The sequence below is a fragment of the Hypanus sabinus genome, chromosome 22, assembly GCF_030144855.1.
Source record: "Hypanus sabinus isolate sHypSab1 chromosome 22, sHypSab1.hap1, whole genome shotgun sequence".
NCBI lineage: Eukaryota > Metazoa > Chordata > Chondrichthyes > Myliobatiformes > Dasyatidae > Hypanus > Hypanus sabinus.
The window spans coordinates 55,480,573-55,496,598 of record NC_082727.1 but is presented as its reverse complement, the minus strand read 5'-3'; the positions used below and the strand labels follow the sequence as shown (position 1 = coordinate 55,496,598).

The window sequence follows — 16,026 nt, the reverse complement described above, 5'->3', positions numbered from 1 at the left end:
TAAGGACTCTACTTGTTGCCACAGATACACCTGGCTAGAGTTTTCTGTCAATGTTGTTCACCCTGAACACAGAACAATACAGCACAGGAACAGGCCCTCCTTTCCACAATGTCTGTGCTGAAAAAAATGCCAAACGAAATTAAACCTCTTTGGTCTGCGTGTGATTAATATCACTCCATTACATATCTGCTTCCACCAGAACCCATGGCAGCACATACCAGGTCCCGCCACTTTGTTAATGAAACTAAACTATTATTTGCCCCACACACACCCTTGAAATTCTCTCCCTGTCACCTTAAAGCTCTGCCTTCTCGTATTTGACATTTCCACCCTGGGAAAATGATTCTGACTCCATGTATGTCCCGTGTAAGTGTAAAGTTGTGAGTACAGATGTGCATACACCAACACTCTTGAGCCTCCTCACAGGAAGTCGAGGAATTGGTGAGCTTTCTTGACTGTGGAGGATGTGTTCTGGGACCACAAGAGGTTGTGTAAGATGCGCACTCCCAGAAGTTTGAAACTGCTCACTTCAGTATTCCTCTGCACCAACCAGTGAGCAATGAATGTCAATACACTATTCACTTTCCAAACCCCTCACTGGTGTTTTGCAGTGCAGGACAACACCTAGATCCTTCACCATTTCTCTCATTTACAACTTCTCTTCACATAAATAAAGTCTCTGTTAATTCCTCCTACCACTGTACGTGCCACTATATGGGACCCTGGTCCAACCCCACTTGGGAGTACTGTGCTCAGTTCTGGTCACCTTACTACAGGAAGGATGTGGAAACTATAGAAAGGGTTCAGAGGAGATTTACAAGGATGTTACCTGGATTGGGAAGCATGCCTTATGAGAATAGGTTGAGTGAACTTGCGACGGATGAGAGGTGACATGATAGAGGTGTACAAGATGATGAGAGGCATTGATCACGTAGATAATCAGAGGCTTTTTCCCAGGGCTGAAATGGCTAAAATGAGAGGACACAGTTTTAAGGTGCTTGGAAGTAGGTACAGAGGAGATGTCAGGGTTAAGTTTTTTTTTACAGAGATTGGTGAGTGTGTGGAATGGGCTGCCGGCAACAGTGGTGAAGGCAGATATGATAGGGTCTTTTAAGAGACTCCTGGATAGGTGCATGGAGCTTAGTAAAATAGAGGGCTATGGGTAACCTCAGGTAATTTCTAAAGTAAGTACATGTACGGCACAGCATTGTGGGCTGAAAGGCCTGTATTGTGTTGTAGGTTTTCTATGCTTCTATCAATCATGGCAATCATATTCACAAAATTCCTACTATTAGTCAAATTCGATTTCTCTTTCATAAACTAGAATGGTCATGTTCAATCATAGTGTTTTGAAATGTCTTGTTTCCAATTGTTAACAATGAATTCCAGAATTTTTCTAATTGGTTGTCCTTTCTGTAAGTTACCTTCCATTTGCTATGTTCCAATTCACAGGGACTCTTGAAAAATATAGAGATCTGTAGATCTTAATCAACGATTCCATACTCAGCAGCATCCATTCATGACATTGCATTCAAGTTTTTGTTTTTCTGCTCAGCTTTTGGTCTCACTTGTTGAAAGTGATACTTTTACTGGTAAGAAGTAAAACACTTTTTTACTAGTAATAATATCACTTTCATTTCTTCTTCCCCATTAGTCTTGTTTAATTTTCTCAATTCAGTAAACAGTTTAAGCTTTAGAAAACAATTGGATCATAACAAAATTGTTGCAGAGTCAAATATGAACATTTAATTTGTTTAACATGTGATCAAAATATTAATCAACCAATAATCCATAACAGCCAATGAGGACAACAATGGAACTTTATTGGAGTTTTCCTAAAATTGAATTCAGAAATTTTAACTTGTCAATAGAAAGGACAATGGCATCACATTATATTACCATTTTGTCATAGATAAAAATAAAACAAGAAAAACATAAGAATAATTCACTCTCCTATGACAAATTGGTAAGATTATTACCCTAACCTTCAAAGCTAGAATTAGACTAAAATTATATCGATTAATTTTTGGGAACACACACAAGATGGTGAAGGAACTCAGCAGGTCAGGCAGCAGCTATGGAAAAGAATAAACAGTCAATATTGTGGGTCAAGCCCTTTCATCAGGACTGGAAAAAATATCAACTGTTTATATTCATTTCCATGGATGTGTGTGTGTTGCCTTGGATTTGCTGCACCTACAGAAATTTCTTATATTTGTGATCAATATGGATTTTTCTTGACAGAGGTATCCTTCTGAAATCCAAAGATTTGGGAAAATAAAATCATAATCCCCTTGCACAATTCTGATTTTAGAAAGTACTGGAGGAAGAATGGACTTCTACAGATCGGAATATGTATTTGCTTCCTATAAAATGCTGGATTCATATTCCAGTTAAACCAGAAATCCAAATCAACTTTTATTTACAGTTTAAAACTTCATATTAGTTATATAAGAGTGCATGAACTATAGAAAGGGACTACCTGGTCCCTCAAGCTTGCTTTATTATTCAATCTGATCATGGCTGAACCACCTCTTTAATAGAACCCCACAGCATTCAATGTCCCAAGGTTTCAAAAAAATTATCTGCCCCAAATACTTCTAATAAGGTTGCTACCACAACTCTCTGGGGCAGAGAATTCCATATGTTCACCACTTTGTGTGATCGGAAATTCCTACATGCCTCTCTCAAATGATTGGCTACTCGCTTTAAAACTCTTCCCCCCCACCCCCCCCCCCCGCCCATTCATGATTCTTTTATTGCAAAAATATCTTGTTATATCCTGTCATGATAGAGGGCCTTGGCCTAAAACATCGACTGTTTATTCCTCTCCTTAGATGCTGCCTCACTCTGAGTTCCTCCTGCATTTTAAGTGTATTGCTCAAGATTTGCATCATCTGCAGAATATAACCATATAACAATTACAGCACGGAAATAGGCCATCTCGGACCTTCTAGTCCGTGCCGAATGCTTACTCTCACCTAATCCCACTGACCCGCACTCAGCCCATAACCCTCCATTCCTTTCCTGTCCATATACCTATCCAATTTTGCTTTAAATGACAATACTGAACCTGCCTCTACCACTTCTACTGGAAGCTGATTCCACACAGCTACCACTCTCTGAGTAAAGAAATTCCCCCTCACGTTATCCTTAAACTTTTGCCTCCTAAGTCTCAACTCATGTCCTCTTGTTTGAATCTCCCCTACTTTCAATGGAAAAAGCCTATCCACGTCAACTCCATCTATCCCCCTCATAATTTTAAATACCTCCATCAAGTTCCCCCTCAACCTTCTTTGCTCCAAAGAATAAAGACCTAATTTGTTCAATCTTTCCCTGTAACTTAGGTGCTGAAACCCAGGTAACATTCCAGTAAATCTTCTCTGTACTCTCTCTATTTTGTTGACATCTTTCCTATAATTCGGTGACCAGAACTGTACACAATACTCCAAATTCGGCCTCACCAATGCCTTGTACAATTTTAACATTACATTCCAACTCCTACACTCAATGCTCTGATTTATAAAGGCCAACATACCAAAAGCTTTCTTCACCACCCTATCCACATGAGATTTCACCTTCAGGGAACTATGCACCATTATTTCTAAATCACTTTGTTCTACTGCATTCTTCAATGCCCTACCATTTACCATGTATGTCCTATTTGGATTATCCTAACAAAATGTATCACCTCACATTTATCAGTGTTAAACTCCATGTGGCATCGCTCAGCCCACTCTTTTAACTGGCCTAAATCTCTCTGCAAACTTTGAAAACCTACTTCATTATCCACAACGCCACCTACCTTAGTATCATCTGCATACTTACTAATCCAATTTACCACCCCATCATCCAGATCATTAATGTATATGACAAACAACACTGGACCCAGTACAGATCCCTGAGGCACACCACTAGTCACTGGCCTCCAACCTGACAAACAGTTATCCACCACTACTCTCTGACATCTCCCATCCAGCCACTGTTGAATCCATTTTACTACTTCAATATTAATACCTAACAATTGAACCTTCCTAACTAACCTTCCGTGCAGAACCTTGTCAAAGGCCTTACTGACGTCCATATAGACAACATCCACTGCTTTACCCTCGTCAACTTTCCTAGTAACCTCTTCAAAAAATTCAATAAGATTTCTCAAACATGACCTTCCACGCACAAATCCATGTTGACTGTTCCTAATCAGACCCTGTCTATCCAGATAATTATACATACCATCTCTAAGAACACTTCCCATTAATTTACCCACCACTGACGTCAAACTGACAGGCCTATAATTGCTAGGTTTAGTCTCAGAACCCTTTTTAAACATTGGAACCACGAGCAATACGCCAATCCCCCGGCACCATCCCTGTTTCTAATGACATTTGAAATATTTCTGTCAGAGCCCCTGCTATTTCTGCACTAACCTCCCTCAAAGTTCTAGGGAATATCCTGTCAGGACCCGGAGATTTATCCACTTTTATATTCCTTAAAAGCACCAGTACTTCCTCCTCTTTAATCATCATAATTTTCATAACTTCCCTACTTATTTCCCTTACCTTACACAATTCAGTATCTTTTTCCTTAGTGAATACCAAAGAAATTGTTCAAAATCTCCCCCATCTCTTTTGGCTCCACACATAGCTGTCCACTCTGATTCTCTAAGGGACCAATTTTATCCCTCACTATCCTTTTGCTATTAATATAACTGTAGAAACCCTAACACCTTGTGTTTCTAACATCTACCCTGAGAGCTTAAAATGTATTATGAAGAAAAGAGAAATTCATCCTTTTTCCAGTTTCCCACTTTTCTCAATATGGATAACATACTTATTTTGTCACCTCATGAAAGCAACCTTGTGACAGTATTTAAGATTTACTCTTATAACAAGAACTATTCAGAGATCTGTACAGACTATGAGTAAATATTGTAACATGCTTTTTTTTTCATTTATTTCCTGAGCATGAAAACAGAAATGAATAAAGGGGCAATTCACAGTACAAGCTTTCAACACCATTGAGAAGCATGTGCAGGTACGCACCAAATCAGGAATAACTGTATCAGCTATTTAACAAATGTTAATATTAATAAGAGACTCAGCATAAATATAAAATTATATGCTCCAATTGCAAAAAATTCTTTAAATGGCAAATCATACAATGTAAGAAAAAAATCAATGTTTTATAATAACATAACTTTCAGTGCATCATTTGTGAGTCATACCTTACAGTTTACATGGAGTGCAAGTGTATTTAGAGAACTAAAATGAAAGACTACAAGAAAGGGATATGACCAAACTAGACATATGTATGTCAAACTAGACATATACATGCCATATATTATTTTCTTTCTTTTGTGGGAATATAGAGCTCTCCATGCCCTAGTCACCAAACCTGTTTGTAATTAACATTTTCATAATCAGCAAGATTTTAAAAAAATACATGGTTAATGCGGCATCTAGAAATCCAATCCAACTGAGAGAACTTTTTTAACAAAACAAATTATTTTTTTGTGAAGTACCAATGAAATAACTGCATTTTTATAAGAACCAGTAAATTAACAAATATAAAGATTTTTACCTCTGACACACTACATTCATCAGGTGAATCATGGTGCACAGCCATCTGATATTTGGAATACAGAGTTGCTGACTGGTTAAAGGATTCAGTGAAAGCTGGATCATCGAAGGAAACTGGCACTAGTTTCACCTTCAGATCATGAGATGATGTAAATTTTCAAAATAAAAATTGATAACATGTTTATAATAAGACACAAAGTAAACAAAAGTTTACCATTAGGTTTTACCACTGAAGGCAAGAGTAGTGCAGGGTCTCCTCCACATCCAGTTCAAAAGCCTATTTAAATATATTCATGTGTCAAACTACTCATAAAAATTTGTAACTAATAAATTAGAATTCTTTTCTCTTTTATATGCCATCTGCTGGCAATAAACAACACATCAACTTGATTTGTAAGTTCTAACTCTGATTCAGTCCACGCTGCTAATGAACACTTATGTTTACATGAACAAACTGGCTCCAGGTCAAATTGCTAGGTGGATCATTATCATCACCTAACTGTTCTCTTAGATGCCATAGTCTCTGTCCTGTGCACGTAACTGCTTGCACAGTAACCTAACCTGAAGAGATAATTGCAAAGTCTACTCTAATTGATTCAAAAACATCAGTATACATTTTATTGTGCAAATTTAGCATTAGTGGAGAGGTTTCTTATTGAAATCTGAAAGGAGTCCACAAGAATTCCTTTTAAGAATTTTAACTGGTCTTCTTTTAACACCAGCTCCACAAAAAAATGTTCCCCCTTTTCAACCTATTAGAATTCAATTTGAAAATAGGAATTCCAAACATCACTTGTTAGTTTTTCCTTTGGCACAGGAAATAGTTTCCTCTTCTTGGCATCAGCCCAGGAGACAGTACAATTCACATGGCTTTAATGCCCTTTCTAAAATAGGGGTGCCCAAAAATGAAGGATATACATTAACTTAATTTAAAAGGAACTCACATCTTTCCAGATATCAAGATAAATGTTTTTGATATACAAATTTTGTGCTCTGGACTCCCATAACAAGGAGATATTGAATAAGAAAACATCTGCCCCTGCATGTGCATAGGTTCTGCCCAGCACAAGAGTTTTAGGCTGTCATTTTTAACAGCAAGATGGATAGAAATGGACTGCTAAATCTGTACTATAAATGATCATCCAATTATAAAGAACAGAATGGCATCTCTATTCTTAAAATTGGTTTGATAAAATTACAAAGCCATTTTATTTTGTTAAAAAGTGATTTTCCAAATTTAATTTGCTCATTTCAGAAATTCCAAAATGTTTCCTTTAATTTCATAATTCAATCTAACATTTAATTAAATTTTACACATATGCAGAGTGATAGTATTAGAATTATTCAAATAAGCTATAATTTGAGGATTATGATTTATGTACTTACCCTTATAAGGAAGCTATATTATACACATTTATTCTCACTACTTAATGTTTTACTTATTATTCCTTAACCATTAATACATATCCACTAAAATTAGAAAGGGAAAAAATATTCAGATGAACCTCATTGGCAATCCTTTCATTAGCTGGGCTGCTTTACCTCTGTGATTTGAGAATTAAGTACTCCTCATTTCTAACCTGGTGTTCAGTTGGTTTATCAGGGGGGTCCTTGTGGATGGCCATCTGGTACCGTTTATAGACCTGGTATGACTCTTGGAAAGTTGCTGTGAACTGGGAGTTTGGTGGAGATGACCTCACTAGTCTTACCTTCAGGAGGCAAGAAGAAAATAAAAACAATAAAAGCAAGAATAATAAACAGCTATATTAGTTACTTATCAATGCAATTTTATAGGATTTAATGCAAACAGAAAAATTGCAAGGAATTTTCAGAAAAATTACAAAATGCAACAGCATCATCCAAACAATGCAGCTACAGTAATCAATGCAATTAATGTTAAGTAATATTAGGTTTTTAGACTACTGTAAAACAAAATCTCTATGCTGTGACCTTGAATAAATCACTTCTGCAAAATGCCATTATCCCAATGCTTTGAGTCAGCATAACGGACTAACGTGGTTACATTTTGAGGCAAAGTTTTAAGTTCAACAGTAATTATACATTCTAATTTGCTGACTCAGGGTTCACATGTTTTACGGATCAGTTAAAGCCACAATCACAAAAGTTGGAAAAATATGAAAATTGATTCTTCCAGCTTAGATAACTTACAGTAATTAATGCTTTACCAAGCCCTTAAACTTCTTAACAAAAATAGGTCAACATAAAACTCTTACTGGTAAATATGGACAAAATTTGCATTTTATGTTTACTTTTTTGTCACTTTTTTTAAAATTAGCAGGTCTAAATAAAATAGTTCAATATTAACTCAATTTATTGATCCAATTTCTGCAAGATATATCATAGTTATTGTCCTACCATGATCATACACATCCTACTTTAACCATATATTACTCATAACTCAAATTATTTTTAAATGCCAAACATATCCCTAGTAATATAAAACTTATAGGTGGAGTTAATAAAAAGGAATAAAGTAATAGTCAGGAAGAATATTAATATTTCCAACTCAATGATTAGTTTTATCTCCAAATTTTGCAACATTTCAAGATATAAATGAACTGCGAGCAGATGCAGACGTACAGTATGTCCGCATTCCACTAGTTTTGGAATTTGTTATTTTACATTTTATTGTAGCTTTAAAAAAAAATCGGAAGGTGACGAAGATTGATCATTAAAAGTAAACCACTATTTGAGAAGAATTAAATTTGGAGGAAAGAGTGAATTAAAAATTTAAAATATTGTACCTCTTCTGACCACTTAGTGTCCTCAAAAAGGCTGGTCATGATATAGTAATATTCCTCTCTATCAAAGGTATAGAGCTTACTACTTTATTAATGGATGGGCTCCAAGCTTGGCTTACAGAATCAACATTTAATTTCATTTTTAAGAAAGTTGGGGTAGGTTTTAAAAAAAACACACTTGGCCATATATTGAAAATAATTCCTAACGACCGAGGTCATTGAAGAGCAAGTGCTAAGACTTGAGTGGGTGGGTCAGTGCAGCTCAGATTATGAAGTATTATTTTCCTTCTGTTGATCTTCTTGCCACCCACTACAATTTCAAAGAAACTGACGAATACCCCAGTGTCTTGACACTCGGGAGTTTAGTGCATTGTTTAAAGTTTACCTTGATGTGCAACGCATGCACTGGAGGATATTTTATTAATTTAAAGTAGTATTTTGTTTTATGTGCTGCATGTGATACATGTTTTGTGGGTGCATTGTAGTCTGGAAGAACGTAGTTTTGTTTGGTTGTATTTATGTAGTTATTTGACAATAAACTTGAACTTGAATCTGTCAACTGTGTCCTGGACATCAATCTGTTCAGTAAAGTGAATGCTAGGCAAGGACTGTTGATAGACTTTAGACCCCAACTCGAGTACCTTGGTTGCAATTCCAACCTCTTGTACTGCTTTTGAGAAGTCTTTAATGTGAAAGAGTACTGACTCATCAACTGAGTAAGGTCACAGATGGTAACATCAGGTAGTTTCTTTAATGCCATTGATTCCAGACTCAATGCAATCATATGTTATGGATTGCTGAATCACTTTCTGATGACTGTGTACCGATGATTTAGTCTTCTCTAGCAATTCTGTCTTTGTGGCATGGCAGAACTTACACAAGAATAGTGATGGAGATGTCTGGGTATAATTGCCCCAGGCTGTTTTTTGACTGACTGAAGAAATCACATTGCCTTAAGATAATTTGCAGGAGATTGCAGAATTGATTAGATCCATCGTGCATCATGTCCAGTGCTTAGTATGATACAATATGGTCTGCTAGTGTACTTTTTATTCACATCATCACGTTATGCAGTGTTGGCTCATTTACCTAGCAGTTCTTATATAACTGTCTGTTGCAAGTTTTTGAGGATCCTTGACAAAGAACCAGGGATTACTATTTAAGATTAAAGGGTCTGTCATTTACTAAGGCCAACTGTTTTGGTTCAGTGTCACAAGTCTTTAAAACTTACTGTCTCAAAGAACAACAGAAATACATACTTAAAATATTTGTTTCTTTAAGGCAGGGGTAGATAGATTCTTGTTAAAAAACTGAAAGATTACCTCAGCTCTGACCTTACTAAATGACAGGGCAGCAGGCTCGAGGGGCCGAATTACATAAATCTGTTTGTAATTAATTTGTAGTTTCTGTTAAACTATTCAGGAATGGTTAAAACAAAAAAAAACATTCCTTATAAAGAACAAAATCATTCCTTATGAAGAACAAAACAATCAAGTCATTTTTCACCACCAGCAGTTTATAATTGATAGGAATCATGTTTTCCCTTCTCATCCTCTTCACTACAAGACATAAATGAAGCTAGTACTGGTTGAAAAAAAAACAGGTAGAGCCATAAAACTGCACATTTTTAATCACTGAGAGGGAACCATCAGTATTTGTCAATTTCCACACATTGAAACAAATTAGATTATCTAATAATCAAACAAAATCAACTCCTTAATCACCCAAAAAAATCTGAAGAGATGTGCTTAATCCAGTTACATTGAGAACTATGCATGTTAAAATGAACTTTGGAAGCATATTGTATATGAACTTGCTAATGTATTGCTGACCACATTTAAGCAGCAAGTCAAAAATGTATTTTTAGTAAGAGCATGAAACAAATAAAATGTGATAAAAGCACAAGCCATTTGTTCTTCCTTAATATTCTTGTCAACTTTTTATTAATATCCTTTGCTTGCCAGGTTCAATGGAAAAACAAATGTTTTAAACTTAATCATAAAAATTAAAGCACTGAATATTAATGTCATACACGTGTATCAGAATTTCTCAATTTGTGTTTGAAATATATTTACTGATGCACCTAGGAATATCAAAGAGACATTTTCTATTTCCTCTGCTGGTAAACTAATTTATCATAAAGGCTTGTTATCTAAACAAAATCAGAGGGCTGCTACATTTATGTCCTGTCATCTTAGCTTTGGTCACTACTGATTTGCTTAATGAAAGCAAGCTATTTATACATGGACTTCTATCAAATGTAAAATACTTCGAACATTCTGGAGCACAACTCATTGAAGGAAAAAAAAACTTGAAATAATGTTCAGAAAGTTTGAGAAATTGTTTTCAAAAGCAACTGAAAAGGAATTATAAAGCACACGAGTATGTTTACTTATTATTTAGAAAGATTGTTTTTTTTGTAACATTGATCAATAAATTAGAAATAGGATATACAACAATTTTCTGCCAATATCCTGATGAAAGGTCTCGGCCCGAAAAGTCAACTGCTAATTCTTCTCTGCCTGGCCTGCTGAGTTCCACTGGCATTCTGTGTGCGCTCAGGATTTCTGGCATCTGCACTTTCTCTTGTTTGTGGTCCCAAATATCCAGTTGGGATATGAAAGACTTCACAAGATTTGATCATTATATGGTGTTGATGTTTCAGACATTGGCAATGACAATATTATATTCTAACCAAAGAAAATTATGTCGTCAGTCAGAAATACACATAGACTGAGGAGTTTAGAAAGGTAGAAATATCCTTGCATTAATGCCAAGATCAACAATGAAGGATGTGGTGACACCCAGTGGCCAGAACATGGAAATAAAAATACGGGTTTTTATGGCAAAAGGCTGAGTGTTCCAAAACTATGTCTCATTTGGAGACATCTTTAGGCAATACAGATGATTACCAATAAATGTGGGCTTGGGCAAACACTGAAAGCAACATGCCATCTGCTTGAACATATTGCGGTTGGGGAAGTAAAACTGCAGCCATCTCATCTCTAAATTCTTCAAATGAATGAGTTTTATCTGCAGTGAAAATCAATTTTAAATGTTAAGAGATTTTTGCAAGTCTCAGATAGACTAATTTTGTTTTATGCCTTTAAGTGCTAACAATCTTCAAGATTTTTGTGCCATTATCAAGCATTGATTGTAAGTTTGTACTTTCTCCAGTTTGTGATGACTTTTATCAAAAATAGGCACTTGTAATTTAAAAATGGGATTATATTATAATTCTGGATATTCTTTCCCAAAGTACTTTGAAATAACACCATGAGAGGCAAATCGTAAATTTATTTAATCAACAGTGACAAATCTTAAGTGTTAATATAAATATTTTGGATACAAAGGTAAAAAGTCAAAAATATCATAGAGCAATGTATTAGCATATCTTTCCATTCTGTATTAACACTGATTAGAAACGCGATGAAATATGATCAAAATCTATTCAAATATTTAGCTATCTTTGTTTTGATATTTGAAAACTACATTCTTGAAATTAATACAAGAATATTAATGGAACAAAGGCCCGGCATGAGTAATTGCATTGAAATTAAAAAGGTACCTCTAACTTATGGACTGCATCTGGAGATAAAGATTCAGAAATAAATTCTTCCAATGACTTTGGTTGATTTGCTTTTGGGACATGGTGTTGTAAGAGGAGATTAGAGTTTTCACAAGAAGCTTCTTGGTGTTGGGAGACATCAGCCATTTCCATACATTGCTGTTTCTGAAGCAGCTTTTTAAATTTTCTCTCTCTCCGAATATCTTTTGCTTTGCGGCATGGCGGTTTAGTTGGATCAGCTCCTGTGCCTTTTTTTTTAAAAAAAAGAAAAGGTTGGTTTAAATACCAAAATTAGACAGATCTTGATATCATAAAATTACTTAGAACAAATTTACCATTGTAAACTTAAATAAAAAAACATACCAAATAATCAATTTAAGTCCATCTTAACTGCCAACTATTTCAGAACATTCATTCTATGTCAGACAACATTAAGAGCAATGTCTTAGCTGCACTGAAACATTCATCTGAACAGTCTCCATCATATTTCACTTTTACTGCCTGTGTGACACTTTAAAAAACAGCATCAAGAACTGTGGAACTGCTCCAAACTAATATTATTGAATCTGCCAATTACGAGTATATGTAGGGTAGCCAGTTCATATGCCATCCTTTGAAACTCAAACTTGCCATTCCCTCAGTTGTTGCACCAAATTTGATGCTATGTTCACTATAATAACCAGTCAACTCATTCTAACTTGTTAATCAACTGATCTTGTGTAGTTTTTACTGCTGGTGCCATTCTGCATTGCCTGGCTTTCTGTGAAAATTAAAATCTTCCATAACAAGTACTTTGTCTTTGAATAGGTTTCACTGGCACCAGAAGCTGCAACCCAACTGTCAGTAAGATTGTACCAATCCATTTCATAAACTTGGTCCTCAATCAGGCACAGGACACTATAGGGCTCTAAAATGGGATTAGCACTGACGAGTCTCCACGGGAAATGGGTGGCTGATGGACTGTTTCCATGCCGTATGAATGCCTGACTGATTCATGGATTCTTCCATGATTCAAAGAAGCTTTTCAATTCAAGCCATCATTCTCAAAATCTTTTTAAACCATCTCTATTACATGTTGAACAAAACCAGTCTTAGTACTCCAAATTAAGACTAACCAAAAATTCCGTACAAATGTAAACATAACTTCCCTACAACTCTTCCCCTGCTAAAAATCTTGTTAACCTATGTTAGTGCTAATAGTAAATGTGAAAGTACTATCTTTCCAGAGACTCTGTGGACTCTTATTCTTCCTTTCTACCACTAAGTATTGTCTTATACTTGTTCATGCTGCTTTATTTACCAATTCCCATTCAAAGTTTTCTCTGTATTCCTCTATTGTCTTACAGTTGTCCTCACCAGAACACCATAAATCATTAACAGGAGGAAATAAATCATTCCCTTATTTGGTGCTACTGCTCAATCTTGATTCTAATTGAACTCCAGAATTCAAATTGATTACATCAACATTAATCAATATCAATTCTATTAGCAACATTTGTGGAATATCATATATCAATCCAAGCAATTCTGTAATATACAAAAGAATATTTTATAACCAACTGTTACTAGTCCCCAAAATCTACTTTCAAGACTTAGCCACAATTTGACAATGCATGAAATAAATCAAAAAGATGTTTAACTGCACTTCATCACATTTGCTTGCTTGTTTTGTCTTTGGAATTTAAAACAAAATTGATTAAGTGTAGCCTTCACTTTAGGAATCCAAGCTATTATTTTTTATTCCATATTTTTTCTGGGAGAAGTTTGATTAAGAATTTTATCATCTTTCCTACTGTTAATATTATGGAATCAGCATAGTTACAGAACAGGAATTCATTCAACAAATTGCACACATGCCAGTTCTCTCAGAATAGCTCACTGGTTCCTCCACAGTAATCTTGCAAATTTTTCTTCACCATCTGTCTTCCGTAACATATGCAGGTAGTGCATTCCAGGTTCCAAGTACACAATTTCATAAAAAAAGATTTTTCTAATGAGTGTTAAGTTTCTTCCCCTTAGTTTCAGACCTGTGATCTCTAGTCCTCAATCCCTTTCAATTGACTGTCCTCAGTCTCCACTCCATCCGAACCCTGCCACGCTTTATACATCACCATCCCTGCAGCATTTGGAAACACTGTGATATATGCCTTGAAGGCCAATGTACGAGTACCGCTCAAGAAGGTGAAGCTTGCAAGGGGTCAGGTCCTGCTGGTGCATCTGGTAGAACACTGAAAACCTGTGCCAACCAACTGGCTGGAGTGTTCAAGAAATTCCACCACTTCTCACTGCTCCAGTCAAAGGTTCCCACCTGCTTTAAAAGGGCATCAAATCATACCAGTACCAAACTATCACCTACTAGCTCTCACATCTACTGTGAAGTGCTATGAGCACTAGAATTAACTCAGGTGTGAGCAAGGACCTGAACCCACTGCAATTTGCCTTCCGCCACAACAGTCCTTTAGAAATTGCATCTCATTGGCTTTTCACTTTTCATTGGAGCACCTGCACAACAACAAAACATACTTCAGGTTATTGTCTATCAATTACAGTTTAGCATTCAACATTATCGTACCCTCAGTATTAATCACCAAGCTTCTAAGCCTGGACCGCAGTGCCTCCCTCTGCAACTAGATGCTTGACTTCTTCATTGGAAGACCACAGTCAGTACAGATCAGTGACAACATCTCCTCCTTGCTGACAATCAAGACAGGTACACCTCAAGGATATGTGCTTAGCCCATTGCACTACCTTGTCAACACTAATGACAGTGTAGCTAAGCAAAGCTCAACTGCCATGTTAAATATAATGATTACACAACTGCTGTTGGCAGAATCTCAGAAGGTGACAAGGATGCGTCCAGGATTGAGATAGATCATCTGATTGAATGATACCGTGACACAACAGATTTGCATTCAACATTAGTAAGACCATGGAATTGAGCGCAGACTTCAGGGAGGGGAAGTTCAGAGGACACAGACTAATCCTCATCAGGGGGGGGATCAGCAGCAGAAAGGGTGAGCAGCTTCAAGTTCCTGGCATCAATATCTCAGGAGGATCTCAGAGGGCACAACATATTATTACAATCTTGATAGTCCATGAAAACTGCCTCTTTTTTCGCCCCATTGCGTATTTAATTATTTTATATCTTTTTCTGTAACTCAAAGTAGTATTTTTCTGTATTGTATTGTACGGTTGATGCAAAAGACAACAAATTCCATGACATACATCAGTGATAATAAACCAGATGCTGGCTTAACTACTGTTTAATACAGGACATCAACAGCATTTATTCACCAAGGCTCTATTGATCAGACTACTTATTTCTATCTAGGCTTGCTTCACGTTCCTTTATAAATGTAGAAATTATGTTAATTATCCTTAACTCTCCTGTACTTTGACCTGATAAACAAGTTTTATCTTTATCTCCCAACTCATTTTAACATTTGCCTCATTCTCAGAATTCACCCGGCATACAATTCTATTTAAAAATTTGAAAAATTAAGGATGCATATGAAAGTGATCAGAAGTTGAAACACATACATGTATTTATTTGGTTTTAGGGCATGAATGCCACCATAGTGCGCAAGATGGATTTTTATAGCAACACATTTATTTTTTCCACCATTACTGGCACTAGCTTTGTGTTTCATGTTAATTTAATTACTTGAACTTAAATTTCCCAACTGCTAGAATCAGGTTTAAATTAGAGCCCCAAATCAACAGTCCAAGTACTACCCCACCAAATTAACCACTAGTCTGTCACACATAACATCTGTACTGTAAAACTAACAGTTGCAAATGACCCGTTTAAAATAGAATTTTTCTCAGAATACAAAGCAGTTTGTGTTCAAATAATTTTAATCAGAGAAGTTTAATTTCTTGAGGCAAGCTAAACTTATTTTCAGCTCAAAGACTATTAAACTAAAACTGACCTTAAAGATCTGTAAAGCCCTTCTTTACAAGGCACAGATTGTTCTTGTATATAAAAAAAATACGACAAAAATTTTCAAGTCAAATGCTGGATACACATATTAGTAGAGAGGGAAAACGAGCTAATGCTTCAAGTCAAAGACTTTTTCTTAACTGGGAATTAAACACATCTTCAATTGTAGAGAAG

At 35.9% G+C, this 16,026-nt stretch overlaps 1 protein-coding gene across 8 annotated transcripts in view; it reads right to left on the bottom strand.

The window, feature by feature from the left end:
* Positions 1-16,026, bottom strand: part of LOC132379637 (arginyl-tRNA--protein transferase 1) — a 153,458-nt gene that overhangs the window by 118,425 nt on the left and 19,007 nt on the right. For 4 of the 8 annotated variants that reach the window (XM_059947797.1, XM_059947795.1, XM_059947800.1 and 1 more), the window contains exons 6-7: positions 11,910-12,157; positions 7,160-7,288 (exon numbers count right to left, since the gene is read on the bottom strand). In XM_059947797.1, the coding sequence (XP_059803780.1) occupies positions 7,160-7,288; positions 11,910-12,157 (377 nt within the window). Of the gene's footprint in view, positions 1-5,580; positions 5,710-7,159; positions 7,289-11,909; positions 12,158-16,026 lie in introns of all 8 variants that reach the window. The other 4 variants (XM_059947802.1, XM_059947796.1, XM_059947801.1 and 1 more) reach the window with 2 other exon arrangements.